The 17,146-nt window shown below is 37.7% G+C and overlaps 1 protein-coding gene across 1 annotated transcript in view; it reads right to left on the minus strand.

Moving 5' to 3' along the window:
• The window catches only part of KCMF1 (potassium channel modulatory factor 1), a 64,065-nt gene that overhangs the window by 19,223 nt on the left and 27,696 nt on the right, over positions 1-17,146 (minus strand). The window contains exons 3-4 of the mRNA XM_065890792.1: positions 9,545-9,712; positions 5,366-5,505 (exon numbers count right to left, since the gene is read on the minus strand). Coding sequence (XP_065746864.1) covers positions 5,366-5,505; positions 9,545-9,712 — 308 coding nt within the window. The remainder of the gene's footprint in view (positions 1-5,365; positions 5,506-9,544; positions 9,713-17,146) is intronic.

Below are 17,146 nucleotides of genomic sequence, written 5' to 3' on the forward strand. Positions count from 1 at the left end.
TTGGAAAAGCTTTTATTACCTCATTTTCATAATATTCTAAATGATGCCCCTCCTGGTTTTCATATCACCTTAAGGAACTGATCTCTTATAGAAATATCTTTTAAAATATCATGACACACACATAAATTGAATTATCCTAGAACAATCTGGAATCCCCAACGTGTCTCCTATCATTTCCTTCTGTGCTATCAATTCAAGAATCTACTGGGAAACGAATGGCTGTATCACCCTTAAAATCAAAAGTATTACTATCTGATTTTAAACAAGTAAATATACTCAAAATAACTATTATTAAAAATGTGCAAAGATAGCCAAATACTAAAGATAGTAAAAAAAAAAGTGATTTATAAAAAAGAAAGTGTTCTGAGTCAAAAGTAATGAAAAGCACAAATGGTAAAAGTACCAAATCCTGGTCTTCTATAATCTCTCTAGCTAAATGCAAATGAGTAGTAGCTATACGGTTGCCTGTAGCAACGGTAGTTTTATGTATTCCTCCACTATTATTAAATAAAATACCATTGTTAGTTCACAGAAAAGCAGACAGCATCCAACTGCATTCTTTGAAGAAGAATGCAAGTAGTAACAGTCAATCAAAGCCTATTTTTTAAAAAAAAATGTGTATTTGGCTTTTAAATGCTTACTTTTCTTGATTACCTGATTATAAGAGTAAATAGGTAATTATAATATTTAAGAAAATGTACAAGATTAGATTAGAAGATTTGTAAAAATTGTGGTTCACTCCACTATTATTGTTCCTAATAAGGAAATACCTGTGTTGGGAAGTTAGCTCTATATATCTACATATAAAAATGGTCTTTCAATGAAATACAGATACTATTTTGATGGTCAAAATTTAAAAGCCCTATACACAATTTAAAGATATGCAACCTTTCATAGCCCTCATGTATCAACCATACCTGTCACATTATTTTGGTTTGCAGTATATTTGATCTTATATTTTCCTGCTTGTTGAATTTAGGTATCAAATGCATCTGTTTATACACAAAATGCCACAATGATGATAATTTCTATTCTGTGTTCTATGGCTCCTTTTAATTGACAAACAACCGTCTAAATATTAAAAAAATTATCAGCTAAAACAGATTATTCTGACTCATTTAAAAACAAATTTAAAAGTCCTTTTATGTCATCCTGTTTCTCCATAAGAATAAAATTGTATAGTCAGATTGTGAAAAATTTCTAAAATAATTCTTTCTTCTTGGTTTTTACTTCTTATCAAATCAGTATAAATAGAACACAATACAACCATGCTATTTCAAAATTAAACTCAATTTGTTACAAACATATCTAGGTCTTCATTAAAAAGGGAGGGATGTGACAATAGTGTTCTGAGGTTCCCCAAGGTGCAAGACGATTCACTTTGCTGTATAGCAGAAAGTAACACAACACTGTAAAGCAACTATACTCCAATAAAAATTAATTAAAAAAAGAAAAAAGGTAAAAAAAAAAAAAAAACACCAAAAAAGAAACGAGAAAGAGTCAGATAGTGTAGACATCGACAATATAATAAGATGATATTATGAATAACCTTGTGCCAAGTTCAGAAACTTATACGGATGTATCCCTGGGAAAATAAAATGAACTAACACAATTAAAAAAAAAAAAACAAAAAAAAAACGGAGGGACTGTATCACTTACATGTATGAAAACCTAAAAGCTGGAGATTGCCCTAACCTCCCCTTTTTGGAGAGGAAAGAAACCAAAGAGTAAAACCAAATGAAAAATAGAAAGCAAAAAGCTTCCAGCAGGGAATGCTAGAGAACTGATGCAATTATGAACGGAGTAGTATACTGCAACACAGATTTCTAGAAGTGAGAAGAAAATGTTGGTGAACAAAAGTACTTTTACTTTTTAAAGCATAATGTTCTTAATATAAATTGCAAGAGATTTATTAAACAAGGAACTGAAAGATTAATTACATGTCATTAATTAGAGGTAAAGCTACATTTCATTTAAAAACAACAACAAAAATCCCCAAAGGCTTTCTAATTAGCTGCAGTGCAAGTCACCTCAAATGTAAGATTTAAGAAAAATTTCAGGAGTCATGCTTAATGTTTTTATGTTCAAAGCTTTCCCACCGTATTTCTTCCACATTCCTACCACTTCCTCAACAAATCCTTCATGTTTGTAATCCCATTTGACCTCTAGCGCTCACTTCTACTACCAGCTTGATGGATTTTGATAATTACATACTGTGCTACTTCCCCTCTTAATTCTTCCCGCAACCAAAAACTAGTCCCAATCAACCAGATTTCATAACTATGAGGGTTTTTAAGAACTTGTGCTTAACTTCAAAATCACACTGCTTATCAGATTTGGTGTTTATAAAAAGATCCCTGAGACTACACCCAATCTGCTTGTAAAATTTTTAATCATCTTCACTATGCATTCTAAGTCAGATGTTTTTAATAATATCTAGTTTGAAGGATCCTCCATATCCTCAAAATCAAAAGCCTCTTGAGCAATCTTAAATTAATCTTAAGAAAGGAGGCAAATCTTAGGTTGGGGCCTTAGAGTCCCAAGTTGAAAAAGGAGACAAAAATATAGACAAAGGGGCTTCCCTGGTGGCGCAGTGGTTGAGAGTCCGCCTGCCGATGCAGGGGACACGGGTTCGTGCCCCGGTCCGGGAGGATCCCCTATGCCGCAGATAGGCTGGGCCCATGAGCCATGGCCGCTGAGTCTGCACGTCCAGAGCCTGTGCTCCGCAACGGGAGAGGCCACAACAGTGAGAGGCCCGCGTACCGCAAAACAAACAAACAAACAAACAAAATATATATATACACACAAAGACTACAAAGTTATTTAAAAAATTAACCTTCCGTACACTTTCTTACTAGCTATGTCAGGTATCGGTAAGTGCTTACTAGTGGTGACAGTAATATCTGCAGGGATATATCCTCTCACTCCTAAATGTTCCAAAGGGATGCTGGTTAGAGGAGTGAGATCCTTAAGTCCTAGAGGAAGGTACAAGCTGGTGGTACAGAGGAGAGATATGCAGGAAATGCAGGGGCAAAGAAGGATAGAAAATTGAGCATTTAGGAAGAAAAATATAAACAGGAATAGAAACAGAGATACAGTTATTATGTGAATCTAATTCCCTACCTTCCAAAATAACATGAGTCACTCCTGAACTCCAGAATTCAAAAATGCTTTAATTACCATGACTTGGCAAAACACAGGGGGGAGGGTGTTGAGAAGGCACACATAATAATATCACATGGACATTTACGTATAACTGTAACACAACAGAGCTGATAATGTGTTTCACATATATACCTAGAGGCATTCAAAATACTTAACACCTGGCAAGGCACAGGCGGCAATCATTGAGCACGGACACTGGCCAGTATTCCACACGTGGTACACCTGCTGATGTCAGCCCCGGATCTAGGACACGACCTACATGATTCAAAGAATCAAGCACCTTTGTATCAAAGATTCTTGCCTGCTTGCTATTTTTCACTTCGAAATGTCTGGGTGTGCTAATGAGTGGGAAGCGAGGTAGATGCGGTGCTCATACAGACTAAGAGCCCATGAGGAGAGAGAAAGCCTTAAAATATTACACAAATACTAATATGAAAAAATGGTATGGCCGCTGCCTTGAGCTATGTTCCAAAAGTTGGGGAACTAAACGAAGGCATATAACTGAACACAACTTATGAGAGACAGACCATAAAACTATTTGTAGATGGTATTTAATTTTCAAACTGTGTATCAGGTACAAAGGAGTATAAATAAATTGTATTTACTTTCTGGAAAAAAATAAAGGCAAGGCTGCTGGTAGTTGACTCTCATTTTAAAAAATGAATAATTAGCTTTTCATTCATGGAGAGGACTTGAATTTCCACTGGATTCCCCAATTTTAGATGTGGAAAACCGACACATTGTCCTGTCCCAAAGGGGTGATGGAACTACTACACTAGGGCCTACTGGCTAATATAATAATGATTTTAAGAATGCCAGGTTTACAATAGGGAAACCCCTCCTTATTATAGCTAGGTAAATAAATTCTCAAACTTAACAGAATTTAAATCAAAGAGAAATTATTCCAATTTTCCCACAACAACCAGGACAGAGATGCAATCAAATCAGCATTCATTCTTCACACTGTTATCTGGGACTGTTCCAAAAGGAAGCAAAATCACCTTTGTAGAATAAAAAGAACAAATTAAGGACACAAGTAAAATGTGACAATAGTGTTCTGAGGTTCCCCAAGGTGCAGGATGAGAGCATTTTTGAGTTGTTAGACGGTAAAATTTGATTTGAGAACTACATAATGTAAATTTACCAACTGTCTGAACTATGAATCTTATAACAACTTTAACATCAACTAGCAGTGTAAGTGGAGGTAACAGTGAACCTGTACTCTCACAGCTGTTAACAGCAGGGCTGTAGTGGAGACAGAATAAGACAGTGGTTAAGTAGGGACTCTACAACCCAGAGGGACTCTGGCTGAGTTTAAACACCTGACTCTGCCCCTTATTAGCTGTGAGTCCTTGGATACACTATTACTTTACTTCTCCTGAGTTTCAGTTAATTTGCTTTGAGTACATTCAGGGGCTTATGAGTTGAAGCAATGTGCAAATGCTTGGGCCCAAACTCTCTGAGTTCCACACCCACAGTTCCAGCTCTCATGGCTCACTTTATCTACTGTTACCAATGGTGAACGGGGGGAAGGGGACTCTTTGGGGTGCACTCATCATTTCTTGAAGTTGGATATATGCTGACTCAGGTGTCAAGTAAAATATCCAAAAAGCTTTCAAGCCAAGATTTTCTTTGTGTATTATTCTGGGTCCCTGGCCACTGGCAAAGATCAGAGTAGGAGGAACTTCTAGGGACCTCAAAGCTCTGACCTATGAAGCAAGAAATATGATCTGATGAAAACCAAGGAAGGTCAGTGATATATCACAATGAGATGTGACAATGGATTTCTACTTAGTATATGACCAAAGATTTAAAAATTTCCTTGTGAAGGTTTCCTTATAAAAGAGAAATCAATCAGGCAGCTAGAATACCATGGAAAGAGATGTGTTGCAGGTCGGGGTGCTTTAAACCTTTTCACCACGTGTTTACTGAAGGCTCCTGAATTTGGTTAAGATTCCACGTTGTGCTTTTAGCAACACGGCAAGAAAGGCTAGTGTGGACAAACAGGGGGCATCACCTCGTACACGTGCAGCCTCCCTCCTAGGATGTGTAAAATTTGCTGTTAGAAGATAATTTAACAGTTATCACACAAACAGTATCAGTACACTTAACAGGAGGTAGATGATAGTGACATGGCTTTATTTATGTTAGAAATAATATACTTTACCATATCATTTAGACACAAGGCTGCTTCACTTACCACTTCTGTTGATGTTTCTGCATGTTCAGAAGTAACATGTTCTTGAAGAGATGTCTCCGTATAGCCCATTTTTCCACAATAGGGACAAGTAAAAGACTGTGGCTGCTCTACAGAGAAAGCTTCCCCACCATAGTACAAATCTGAAAAACAGAGTGGAACTGCATTGAGAAATAATTATTATTCGTTTTTTAAAAATATATAAAAATGTAACCATGTGGTACAATAATGTAAAAAAAAACAGGGTGCCTGAAATCTCCACCAACAGCCTTACTTTGTCAAGGAGTGCTTAGGTACCTCTCTGTTTACCTCTGTAACATCCTTATTCTCCCAAGGACTCCATGTCACTCTTCCCAAATTCCTTCTCTACTTGCTACTACAGCCTTAAGAGAAAAGCAAGCAAACAGCTTTATATCCCTTCATTTAATTTTGAAACATCTCTAACTTCACATTTGGTTCTAATTTTATTGTAATTTATTTTTTTTCTTTATCTCTGTATATACTGTGGCAACACCAATGTCAATACAAAGAATCAGCAGGATATATCATATACAAGAACACAAGTGCTCAGAGGGAAAGAACAGATGACAATGATCAATATGCCAACTCCTAGATGCAGCTATTTATCTACAGAACATACCAATCATATAGCAGGAAGGACCCTAAACATTCAGTTATTATAAATGCTAACTTGAATGGGGAACTACCACAACGTACTCTGCCCAACTTGGTTACTGAAGAACTGACCAATTAGTGAGAGTCTGTGGGAATAATTTGTTTGCCTGATTAACACATGCCAAGGAATAAGTCTATTTTTCTCCATTAGTAGCACAAAAGGAAATGCAATTGAAAGTACACTTAGTATGTTATGTCACTTCATTACAAAGATCTCATTATTTAACATGAAACAAATACCTACTTTAAGAGGATATGATCGTTTTTGTGAGAAGAGAAAATGAAAGAAAGTGTTTACTACATGGTAGATTCGTGCACATTCATTTTTAGGGAAATTAAGACTATCTTAAAAATATTTACCCATTACATATATACTGACCATTTATTATATGCATAAGTCTTGCCAAGTGAATTTGGGGTAGGTGGAAAGAAACATAAAAAAAAAAAGAAGAGAACTTTCTTACCTGATAAAGGGCATCTACAAAAAACCCAGAGCTAACATCATACTTACTGGTGGAAGACTGGATGCCTCCCCCCCAAGACCAGGAACAAGACAAGAATGTCCACTCTTGCCATTTCTATTCAATATTTTACTGGAGGATCTAACCAGAGTAATTAGGCAAGAAAATAAAACGAAGGCATCGAGATGGAAAGGAAGAAGTAAAACTATCTCTATTAGCAGATGACATGACCCTGTATATCAGCAAACCCCAACCTTTTTGGCACCAGGGACCAGTTTCCATGGATGCGGGCGGGGTGGGGGGGTATGGCTTCGGGATGATTCAAGCACATTACATTTATTATGCACTTTATTTCTACTATTATTACATTGTAATATATAATGAAATAATTATACAACTCATCATAATGCAGAATCAGTGGGAGCTCTGAGCTTGTTTCACTTGCCACTCACTGACAGGGTTTTTTTTTTTTTTGCAGTACGCGGGCCTCTCACTGTTGTGGCCTCTCCCGTTGTGGAGCACAGGCTCCGGACGCGCAGGCTCAGCGGCCATGGCTCACGGGCCCAGCCGCTCCGCGGCATGCGGGATCTTCCCGGACCGGGGCACGAACCCGTGTCCCCTGCATCGGCTGGTGGACTCTCAACCACCGCGCCACCAGGGAAGCCCACTGATAGGGTTTTGATATGAGTCTGCAAGCAACTGATTTATTATGATCTCTGTGCAGTGAAACCTCTCTGCTAATGATAATCTGTATTTGCAGCCGCTCCCCAGCGCTGGCATCACCGCCTCAGCTCCACCTCAGATCATCATGTGTTAGATTCTCATAAGGAGCGTGCAACCTAGATACCTTGCATGTGCTGTTCACAGTAGGGTTCCCGCTCCTATGAGAACCTAATGCTGCCGCTGATCTGACAGGCAGTAATGTGAGCGATGGGGAGTGCCTGTACATACAGGTGAAGCTTCGCTTGCTCACCCGCCGCTCATCTCCTGCTGTGAGGCCTGGTTCCAGTAGCTGTGGGGACCCCTGCTGTATATAGAAAATCCTAACGAATCCACTAAAAAACTATCAGAACTCATAAACAAGTTCAGCAGCATTACAGGATACAAAATCTATATATAAAAACCTATTCTTTTTCTGTAATTTGCAATGGACAATCCAAAATAAAAATTTAAAAAAATTCCATTTACAAAAGCAAAAAGAATAAAACATTTAGGAATACACTTAATGAAAGAAGTGTGAAACTTATCCTCTGATAGCTACAAAATTTTGCTGAAAGAAATGAAAGATGACTTAAATAAACAGAAAGATAGCCTAAATAAACAGAAAGATACCCCGCATTCATGCGTTGGCAGACTTAATAACATTGCTCTCCAAACTGATCTACAGATACAAAACAATTCCTATCAAAATCCCAGTTGGCTCCTTTGCAGAAATTTGACAAGTTGATTCTAAAATTCACATGAAATTCAAGGGATCTAGAATACCCAAAACAACTTTCAAAAAGAACAAAGCTTGAAGACGCATACTTTTTGATTTCAAAGCTTACTACATAATTGAGACACTGTGGTACTGGTATATAGGCATATAAATCAACGGAACAGATTGAGAGTCCAGAAATTAAAACTGACATTTATGGTCAATTGATTTTTCTTTTTTAACAGCTTTACTATCTTTGACATATAAAAATTATATATATTTATGGTATAAATATGTTTTCACATATGTATACACTGTGAAAAGATCACCACAATCAAGCTAATTAACATCTCTATTACCTCTACATAGTTACCATTTTGTGTGTGTGTGTGTGTGTGTGTGTGTGTGTGTGTGTGTGTGTGTTGAGAAGATTTAATTTAAAGATCTATCCTCTTTGAAAATTTCCAGTATACAATATCGTTAACTATGGTCACCATGCTATACATTAGATCTCTGGAACGTATTCATCTTGCATAACAAAACTTTGTACTCTTTGACCAACACACCCCAATTTCCCCTTTCCCTCTGGTCAACCGATTTGCAACAGTAATGCCAAGACAATTCATTGGGTAGAAAATAGTCTTTTCAACAAATGACGCTGGAACAACCGGATATTCACATGCCAAAGAATGAAGTTGGAACTCTACCTCATTCCACACACAAAAATTAACTCAAAATGGATCAAAGATCTAAATGTAAATACTAAAATTATAAAACCCTTTGACGAAAACATAATTTTAAGTCTTTACGATCTTGGATTAGGCAATGGTTTCCTAGATATGACACTAAAAGCACAACAAAGAAAAGAAACAGATAAACTAGACACCATCAAAATTAAAACTTATGTGCTTCAAAGCGTACCATCAAGAAAGTGAAAAGACAACCCACAGAATAGGAGAAAATTTCTGCAAGTCATTTATCTGTAAGGAACTTGTATATAGAATACACAAAGAACTATTAAAAGTCAATAATAAAGGACACATTACCCAATTAAAAAATGGGCAAAGGATCTGAACAGACATTTCTCCAAAGCAGATCCACAAATGGCTAATCAGCACTAGAAAAGATGGTCAACATCACTGGCTATCAGAGAAATGCAAATCAAAACCACGTGAGATACCACCACTTCACCTTCACACCCACTAAGATGGCTATAATCAGATAATAACAAGTGTTGACTAGTAAGAAATTACAGCATGAAACATTTAAAGCTTTTCTTATGAATTGACAGTGCCTTCTAATCAACTGTAGAAATAATCTGCTTCCTGATAACCAGACTTGTGTATTGTTAGCAAGAACGGTCAGTTTAAACTTTATTCCTTCTTTACTGAGGCACTCTTCCGTTTCATACCTTGCCGGTGGTATTTATTTCTGAATGGCTTTCATAAATAAACTATAAGAGGAAAAATTACTTAGAATATAAAAGTAAGACTCATGTTATTTTTAATGAATTTGGAGCCTCATGTATGCTACTGGGGACAGTTTTAGAACATTTTGCCTTTACTTCTTCATACACATACACACAAAGTTCTAAATGATAATTCATTAAAATTTTAATTAAATACGTACCAAAATCTACCCTTGTTAATATGCACTGCATTGGGTGGTCAGTTGTATGCCTTGTTGTTGTTGCACCACTTTCATAACAAGATGCACAAAGATCGTAATCGTAGCAAATTAAACACTTATATCTGCGACCTCGAAAATTTCCTTTTAAACATGCATCACAGCTGACACCTATAAAAAAAAGAAATATCATTAATTAGCAGCCGTAAAAGGCCACTCTCCATTTCAATTTTATAAATAAAAAAATATGCATTTAATCCCAGATTTCCTTTCCAAAATGACTAAAAACAACACAGTAAAATGATATAGGAATTTCCAACTACATGGTGGATTTGTTCCCCTGATTTACATTCCTAATGGAAGTAACTTAAAATGTTTCCAAAAATGCAGAAAAACGTTTTAAATGCCTTGATGAACTAGCAGGAGGGTAAAACCCAAGTGAAAGAGGAATGGTTAAATGGAATCACTATTTGGGCATCTATTTGGAAAAATCTGAGCTTAAATTTTCACAGCATCGCAGAACAGACACAGGAAGCAAAGACCAAGGTCTGCCACGGCGGGGTGTCTGAACAGGCAATTCCTCATAAAGCTGAGACCCTAATATACCCTCAGTACATGGGTGAGCTAGAAACCCTCCCTAGGGGATTACAAAACTTGCCCGTGAAATCCCCCTCTCCCCAGGCACAAAACAACAACAACAACAAAACCCTGAAGTTATAACTACAAACCAGTCCAGACTTCTTATAAGTGGAGAGCCCAAATTCGGACTCCCAAATGGTTCTCAGGTCAAGAATTTAATTTAAAGTGGTCCTAAATTAGTACTGCCACCAGGCATCTGGCAGAAATAAAATTTGAAGGAATGACAGTTCATACAAAATACCAACAAAAAACAAAACACCATCAGAAAGTAGCAGAAACAGCAGAATCAGAATGGCAAACAGTTTATAACAGAATCGAATATCAAATAACACTTAACAGTTTAAAAGACAAAGAACAGCTTGAAGAGGCAACCAACAGATTTGAAAATGAACTATCTAGGTATACAAAAGATTAATTAAAATTTAAAACTCAATGGGCAGGTTTAATAGTAGGAAAGCCTTTTATTCACATGTGATAATGCTTGCTTATACAGAAAACTCCAGCTAAATTACTGAAATTAATATTTTAAGCAAGTTAGCTAAATACAAAAACCAATTTAATAAAACACTGATTTCTTCACTCAAAAAAGACAAATACTGGTATATTTTTAAAACGCCACTTATGATTCCACTTATATGAGGTACTCAGATTAATCAAATTCACAGAAAAAACAAAAACAAAAACAACCCCCCCCCCAAAAAACCCCCCCAACAAACCAAAGTAGAACAGTGGTTAGCTACCAGAGGCTGGGTGGAAGGGAGAATGGCGAGTATTGTTTAATGGGTTTCAGTTTGGGATGATAAAAAAATTCTGGAGATGGACAGTGGTGATAGTTGCACAACAATGTGAATGTACTAATGCCACTGAATTGTACATGCAAGAAGGGTTAAAACGATATGCTGTGCACATTTTACCACAATAAAAACATTACGTCATCTGTAGTAGCATTTCTGAAAAGTGCCTATGAAAGCTCACGAAAGGGGACACCCTTTCCCTGGTGGTCCAGTGGTTAAGAATCCACCTACAAATGCAGGGGACGCAGGTGCAATCCCTGGTCAGGGAACTATGATCTCACACGCCATGGGGAAACTAAGCCCGCGTGCTGCAACTGGAGAGAAGCCCGCACGCTGCAACGAAGATCCCGCATGCCACAACTAAGACCCAATGAAACCAAAAATAATAAAAATAAAATAAATAAATTTAAAAAAGCCAACCAAAGATATGCAGCCCTTTATGAAGTAAATTAGTAAAAATGTGTTCAAAGACAAAGAGCTTTAAAAAATAAAAATACCAGGTTCACTGACTAGAAGGTTCAACATAATAAAATATCATTCTCCCCAAATTGATCTGTGGATTCAATACAATTCTAATTAAAAAATCACAAAAGAATTTTTTGTGGAACATGATAAGCTGACTCAAATTTTTACACAATTTGCAAAGGGTCAAGAATAGCCAAGATATTCCTGAAGAATAACAAGATGGAGGGATTTGCTTAACATATCAAGAGCTACTATAAAGCTACAGTGATTAAGATAGAATGGCATTGGCATAGAGACAGACAAACTGACCAAAGGAACAGTACAGAAAGCCCCCAAACAGATGCACACATGTTGAAATCTGTTTCATGACAGTAAGGTCACTAGAGATCAGTGGGGAAAGGAGGGAGTAGACAATAAATGGTACTAGGACAGGTGATCACCTATATATGGGGAAAATAAAATTGGATCTCTTCCAGAGATCCTACACACAAGAACCAATTCCAAATGGTTTAAAGACAAACGTGAAAGGAAAGTGAAAAAGTCTCTGAAGACAATGTAGGGGATATTTTTATGAGCTCAGAGTAGGAAACAATTTCTTACACACACACACACACACACACACACACACACACACACACACACACACACACACATGGCCCAAACCATAAAAAGATACATTCAACCACGTTAAAATTAAGACTTTTCCTTCACTTTTAATACCCTAGAGTGACAGAAGAGACAAGGCCCAGAAACTGGTGATAAATATAACACACGTGACAGACAAAAGTAAGGAATACAGAATACATTAAGGAACTCTCACATATCAGTAAGAAAATGACCAACATCCAACAGAAAAATGGGCAAAGACCTCAATGAGCACTACAAAGAACAACAAACACAAGTGACCAATAAATATATGAAAAGACTCTCATCTCATTAGTCATCAAAAAAGTGCAAAAAAACCCATCATGAGCTATCATTTTACATCTACCAATCTGGCAAAAACGTGGAAGTCTGTTGATATCAAGTGCTAGAGAAGACAAGGGGCAACAGAAACTCTTCGACGCTGCTAGTGGGAACACATATCTGCACAACTACTTTGCAAATTTTGTTCATATTCTAGTCAAGTTAAACATGTACAATTACTGTGACTGCAATTTCACTCTTAAATCTATTCCCTGGGGAAACTTTTGCCCAGGAGCACCAGAAGAATGTAAAAAAAGAATGTTCACAGCAGGTTCTGCAACCGGAAAGAAAAAAAAAAGGCTGTTAACAACCCAAAGGGCCATCAACCGTCCATTACAGAATGAATTAAAAAAGAATGAATGATAGCCTAAAATAGTGGGTGAAGACAGGCATATAACCAAACTAAGTTATAAAGCAAGTTAGAAGATAGGTGCCATGGAGAAAAATAAAGCAAAAAAGGATAAATAGTGTGGACAAAGAAAGCTTCACTGAAAAGACGGTGGGCAAAAAGATGGAATACTTCAAAATCTGCCTATTCAAAATAGCGTCCAAGCATGACAATGCTTTTAGCTCAGCACTGAAGGTACTGAAAAGGGTAAGTAGCTATTCAGATTCACAAATGAAAGTTTAATGTAATAGGGTACAATAACTGTCAAACAAAATGTAGTGTGAACTGAGCTAAAGAGGTGCCTGAAAGGCAAGCTCAGTTTTGAACACGAACTTTTTGGCATGTCCCATCCACCATTACTCTGCAGGCCCCACTTTTCTTTCTGTGGTGGGGATGCCCACCGATAAGTATAAATGAACAAAGCTTAAGGCGACTGGGGATGGCGATATTGCCAAACACTGCATCAGTTTCAGTAGGGACATGCTGATGATGCCTGTTCCTTGCCTGTTCTACTCGGCTGATAAAATTCAAAGCTATCTAAATCTAAATGCTCTCCTAAGGGGTGAGGATGTCGAGTGGTGTCAGGCTTCACCTACAATCCAGCTGGAGTTCAGTAACTGTTAGCCCTTTAAGAAACTGAGGTTCTTTAAAAAAATTTTTTTTTTTTTTTTTGCGGTACCCGGGCCTCTCACTGCCGCGGCCTCTCCCGTTGCGGAGCACAGGCTCTGGACGCGCACGCTCCGCGGCATGCGGGATCTTCCCGGACCGGGGCACGAACCCGTGTCCCCTGAATCGGCAGGCCGGACTCTCAACCACTGCGCCACCAGGGAAGCCCTATTAACTATTTTTTTTTTTTTTTTGCGTTACGCGGGCCTCTCAATGCTGTGGCCTCTCCCGCCGCGGAGCACAGGCTCCGGACGCGCAGGCCCAGCGGCCATGGCTCACGGGCCCAGCCGCTCCGCGGCATGTGGGATCTTCCCGGACCGGGGCACGAACCCGCGTCCCCTGCATTGGCAGGCGGACTCTCAACCACTGCGCCACCAGGGAAGCCCCCTATTAACTATTTTTGACGGAATCATTTCTAAAATGTATGTTTTTGGGGAATTCCCTGGCAGTCCAGTGGTTAGGACTCCGTGCTTTCACTGCTATGGGCGCAAGTTCAATCCCTGGTTGGGGAACTAAGATCCCGCAAGTCATGTGCCTCTCCCCCCGCCAAAAAAAGACATTTAACAACTTTTGTGATTCAAGGTCATTATTTCAAACACAAATATATATTTCAGTCTGACCATTAAACATTATATTAGGTAAGTTCTCAGCAGGGTTTCTTACAACATAAGTAAGAGTAACTTTAATAATAATCTAAAGCAGCAAGTATGCTACAGAGGGTTTGTTTTGGTGAAGAGTGTACTATGAATAAGAAGTCGGAAGTAAAAATATTTTATCACATACAATTTTCCAGACAACCTGCTACTCCTTCTCATTGTAACAGCTCTGCCAATTTAATACTTCTAATCTGTCATCATAAGCTTTGGTCAATATCTCACTTTAGAGAAGATTCCATACCACCTCTCGACAGTAGCTCCAAGTCTCTGAATAAAAGCACAGAAGCATGCATAGGCTTTGCCACAGTTTCTCAACAGTAACCCGGTCTCCCTCTGCCCCAACTTGAAATTACTAAATCTCATTTAGCTTTGAAAAGAACCCCAGATTTCTCACTCAAAACACAACCTCTTCCAAGTATACCTGTCAGAATTCACTCTATAACACAGACTAACAAAATTTGGTCCTTTGTGTCTACTACAGGTGCTTTCTTATCAGGGAAAACAAGCCAGCTCTTCAATGCACAGTCGCTTGGTTAATTACAGTGTTCTACCTGGTACCAGGAGACTCAGGAAAATGTGAAACAGAACATATACGTGGCATATGTAAAACGATCAATTCCTTGATAGGAAGAATGAAGTTCCTTCTGGTGAGATAACAATAAGATATATTTAAGATGCTAAGAACTAAAGTTCCTATGCAATAGGGAGGGGGTGTGGGGATATATGTATACACATAGCTAATTCACTTTGTTATCCAGCAGAAACACAACATCGTAAAGCAATTATACTCCAATAAAGATGTTAAAAAAAAGTTCCTATAGAAAAGTATCATTTATAATAGAAACAAGAATTCAAATATTGTCAAATAAAATATTGCCTTGAGAGGCAAGGCTGGAGAACCACTATGTGTTAGCACTGAGATCTCCTGGATTTAAAAAATGTTAGGTTTCAGTTACTCTATACTATATACACCCTGCAAAAACTGACTTAACCAAATAATAAAATACGCAACTCATCCTTGAATAATCTATCTTTAGCCATATTGTCATAAACAAATTCAGACAGTCACTACTTCGTAACATGGCAACTAGCACAAGCTACGTCTTTTTATTTTAAATTTTATTGAAGTATAGTTGATTTACAAGGTTGTGTTAATTTCTGCTGTGAAAAGTGATTCAGTTATACATGTATACAGTCTTTTTCATATTCTTTTCCATTATGGTTTATCACAGGATATTGAACATAGTGCTATACAGTAGGACCTTGCTGCTATACAAGTAGGATCTTGTTGTTTACCCATCCTATATATAACAGTTTGCATCTGCTAACCCCAAACTCCTGATCCATCCCCCCACCACCCTCTTGGCAACCACAAGTCTGTTCTCTGTACCTGTGAGTGAGTCTGCTTCCGTTTCGTAGATAAGTTCATTTGTGTCGTATTTTAGATTCCACATATAAGTGATATATGGTATTTGTCTTTCTCTTTCTGACGTACTCCGCTTAGTATGATTATCTCTAGGTCTATCCATGTTGCTGCAAATGGCATTATTTGATTCTTTCTTTATGGCTAATATTCCATTGTATATATGCACCATATCTACATCTACACAAGCTACATCTTAAAGTTATGGTGGGATATTTGTGATTCCCCATCTGATCAAGTTCACCTAACAAGACAAACAAAAATGCTAGGAAATACAGCTTAACCTCAATTTTGACATGCCCATGTGTGAAACTTACATAAAAAGAATGGTGTATATCTGACAACCCCTTTCTATAATAGGTATATCTGAACACATTCATACCCTCAACACTTACCTTTATATTTAGCAGTTCTGTAAAATAAATACATAAAAGCTATGAACTAAAATCAAAGGAAAGAATGCCCTCTAGTGGGAACAGATGTTTACAAATCCACCAAAATAATATGTAGTCTTTTTTCTTTCTTAATTTTCTAAAATAAACAAAGGTTTATTTACTTATATATATATATATAAAACGTGTACATTATATATACATTTATATATCTTTTAAAAGAAAAACCCAGAGGTTGATACAGCTTTTTCTTTTGATTTGAATGAATTTTTAGGTAGGGAACAGAGAGGCGGTGGGAAGGGAAGGTCGACAAAGGGGAAGCTACCTGTCAAGATACACAGTGAAAAGAAACACAACAGGAAGAGACTCCACCTGAGTTTGAAGCCCTGGGATTATTCAGCCTTTGCCACTGACAATCTATTTTGACTTCTAGATGCCATGTAATTTGGAGAGAAGGCTCTCTTTCTACTTCAGTGAATTCTCTCTTCAGGCCCTATGCATCTCTAAATAAGTGTGACTTTTAAAAAAAGAATGTGTGTGTGTGTTACATGCTATAGAACAATTTTCATATTAAGATCTGCACAGAGAACTATGCCACTAAAATAACTTGACAATGATAAGGGCAATTCCCAAAGAGGAGGCTCTTTGCATTTAGATGGTTGAAGAATCATGCAACCTTTTGAAGAGGATCTCAGATGAACACAAGCAATTAAAGAAATGAACTATTATAATTCAGTGAACAGCAGAAGTAGCCAGAATTAAAGAAGATGGTCAAGGGATATTTCTAGAAGCAAAATCGTTGGAACCTAAGACAAATTTTATAAGGCTTCACAAGCTGGGAGCCTAGATCAGGAGTAGAAAGCTTTTCCCCCTTCTATTAAAGAAACATTGGGGAAAATAGAATCAATCATGCCTTGCAAAGATAAAGTAACTCAAGGAGTTTGTTTCTTTTTAAAGAAAAAAGAAAGCCCTACTTTATTTTTAGAATTAGGAGCAGAATCCCGCACCCCCCCCCCAATTAAATACACATGTAATTCTATACATGTTTATTTAAAAAAAAATCTATGCCACATGATAAAGGGAGAGACTCAAAAGGAGATGGGTTTCCCTGGTGGCACAGTGGTTGACAGTCCGCCTGCCGATGCAGGGGACACGGGTTCGTGCCCCGGTCTGGGAAGATCCCACATGCCGCGGAGCGGCTGGGCCCGTGAGCCAT

The sequence above is a fragment of the Phocoena phocoena genome, chromosome 14 (assembly GCF_963924675.1).
Source record: "Phocoena phocoena chromosome 14, mPhoPho1.1, whole genome shotgun sequence".
Lineage (NCBI taxonomy): Eukaryota > Metazoa > Chordata > Mammalia > Artiodactyla > Phocoenidae > Phocoena > Phocoena phocoena.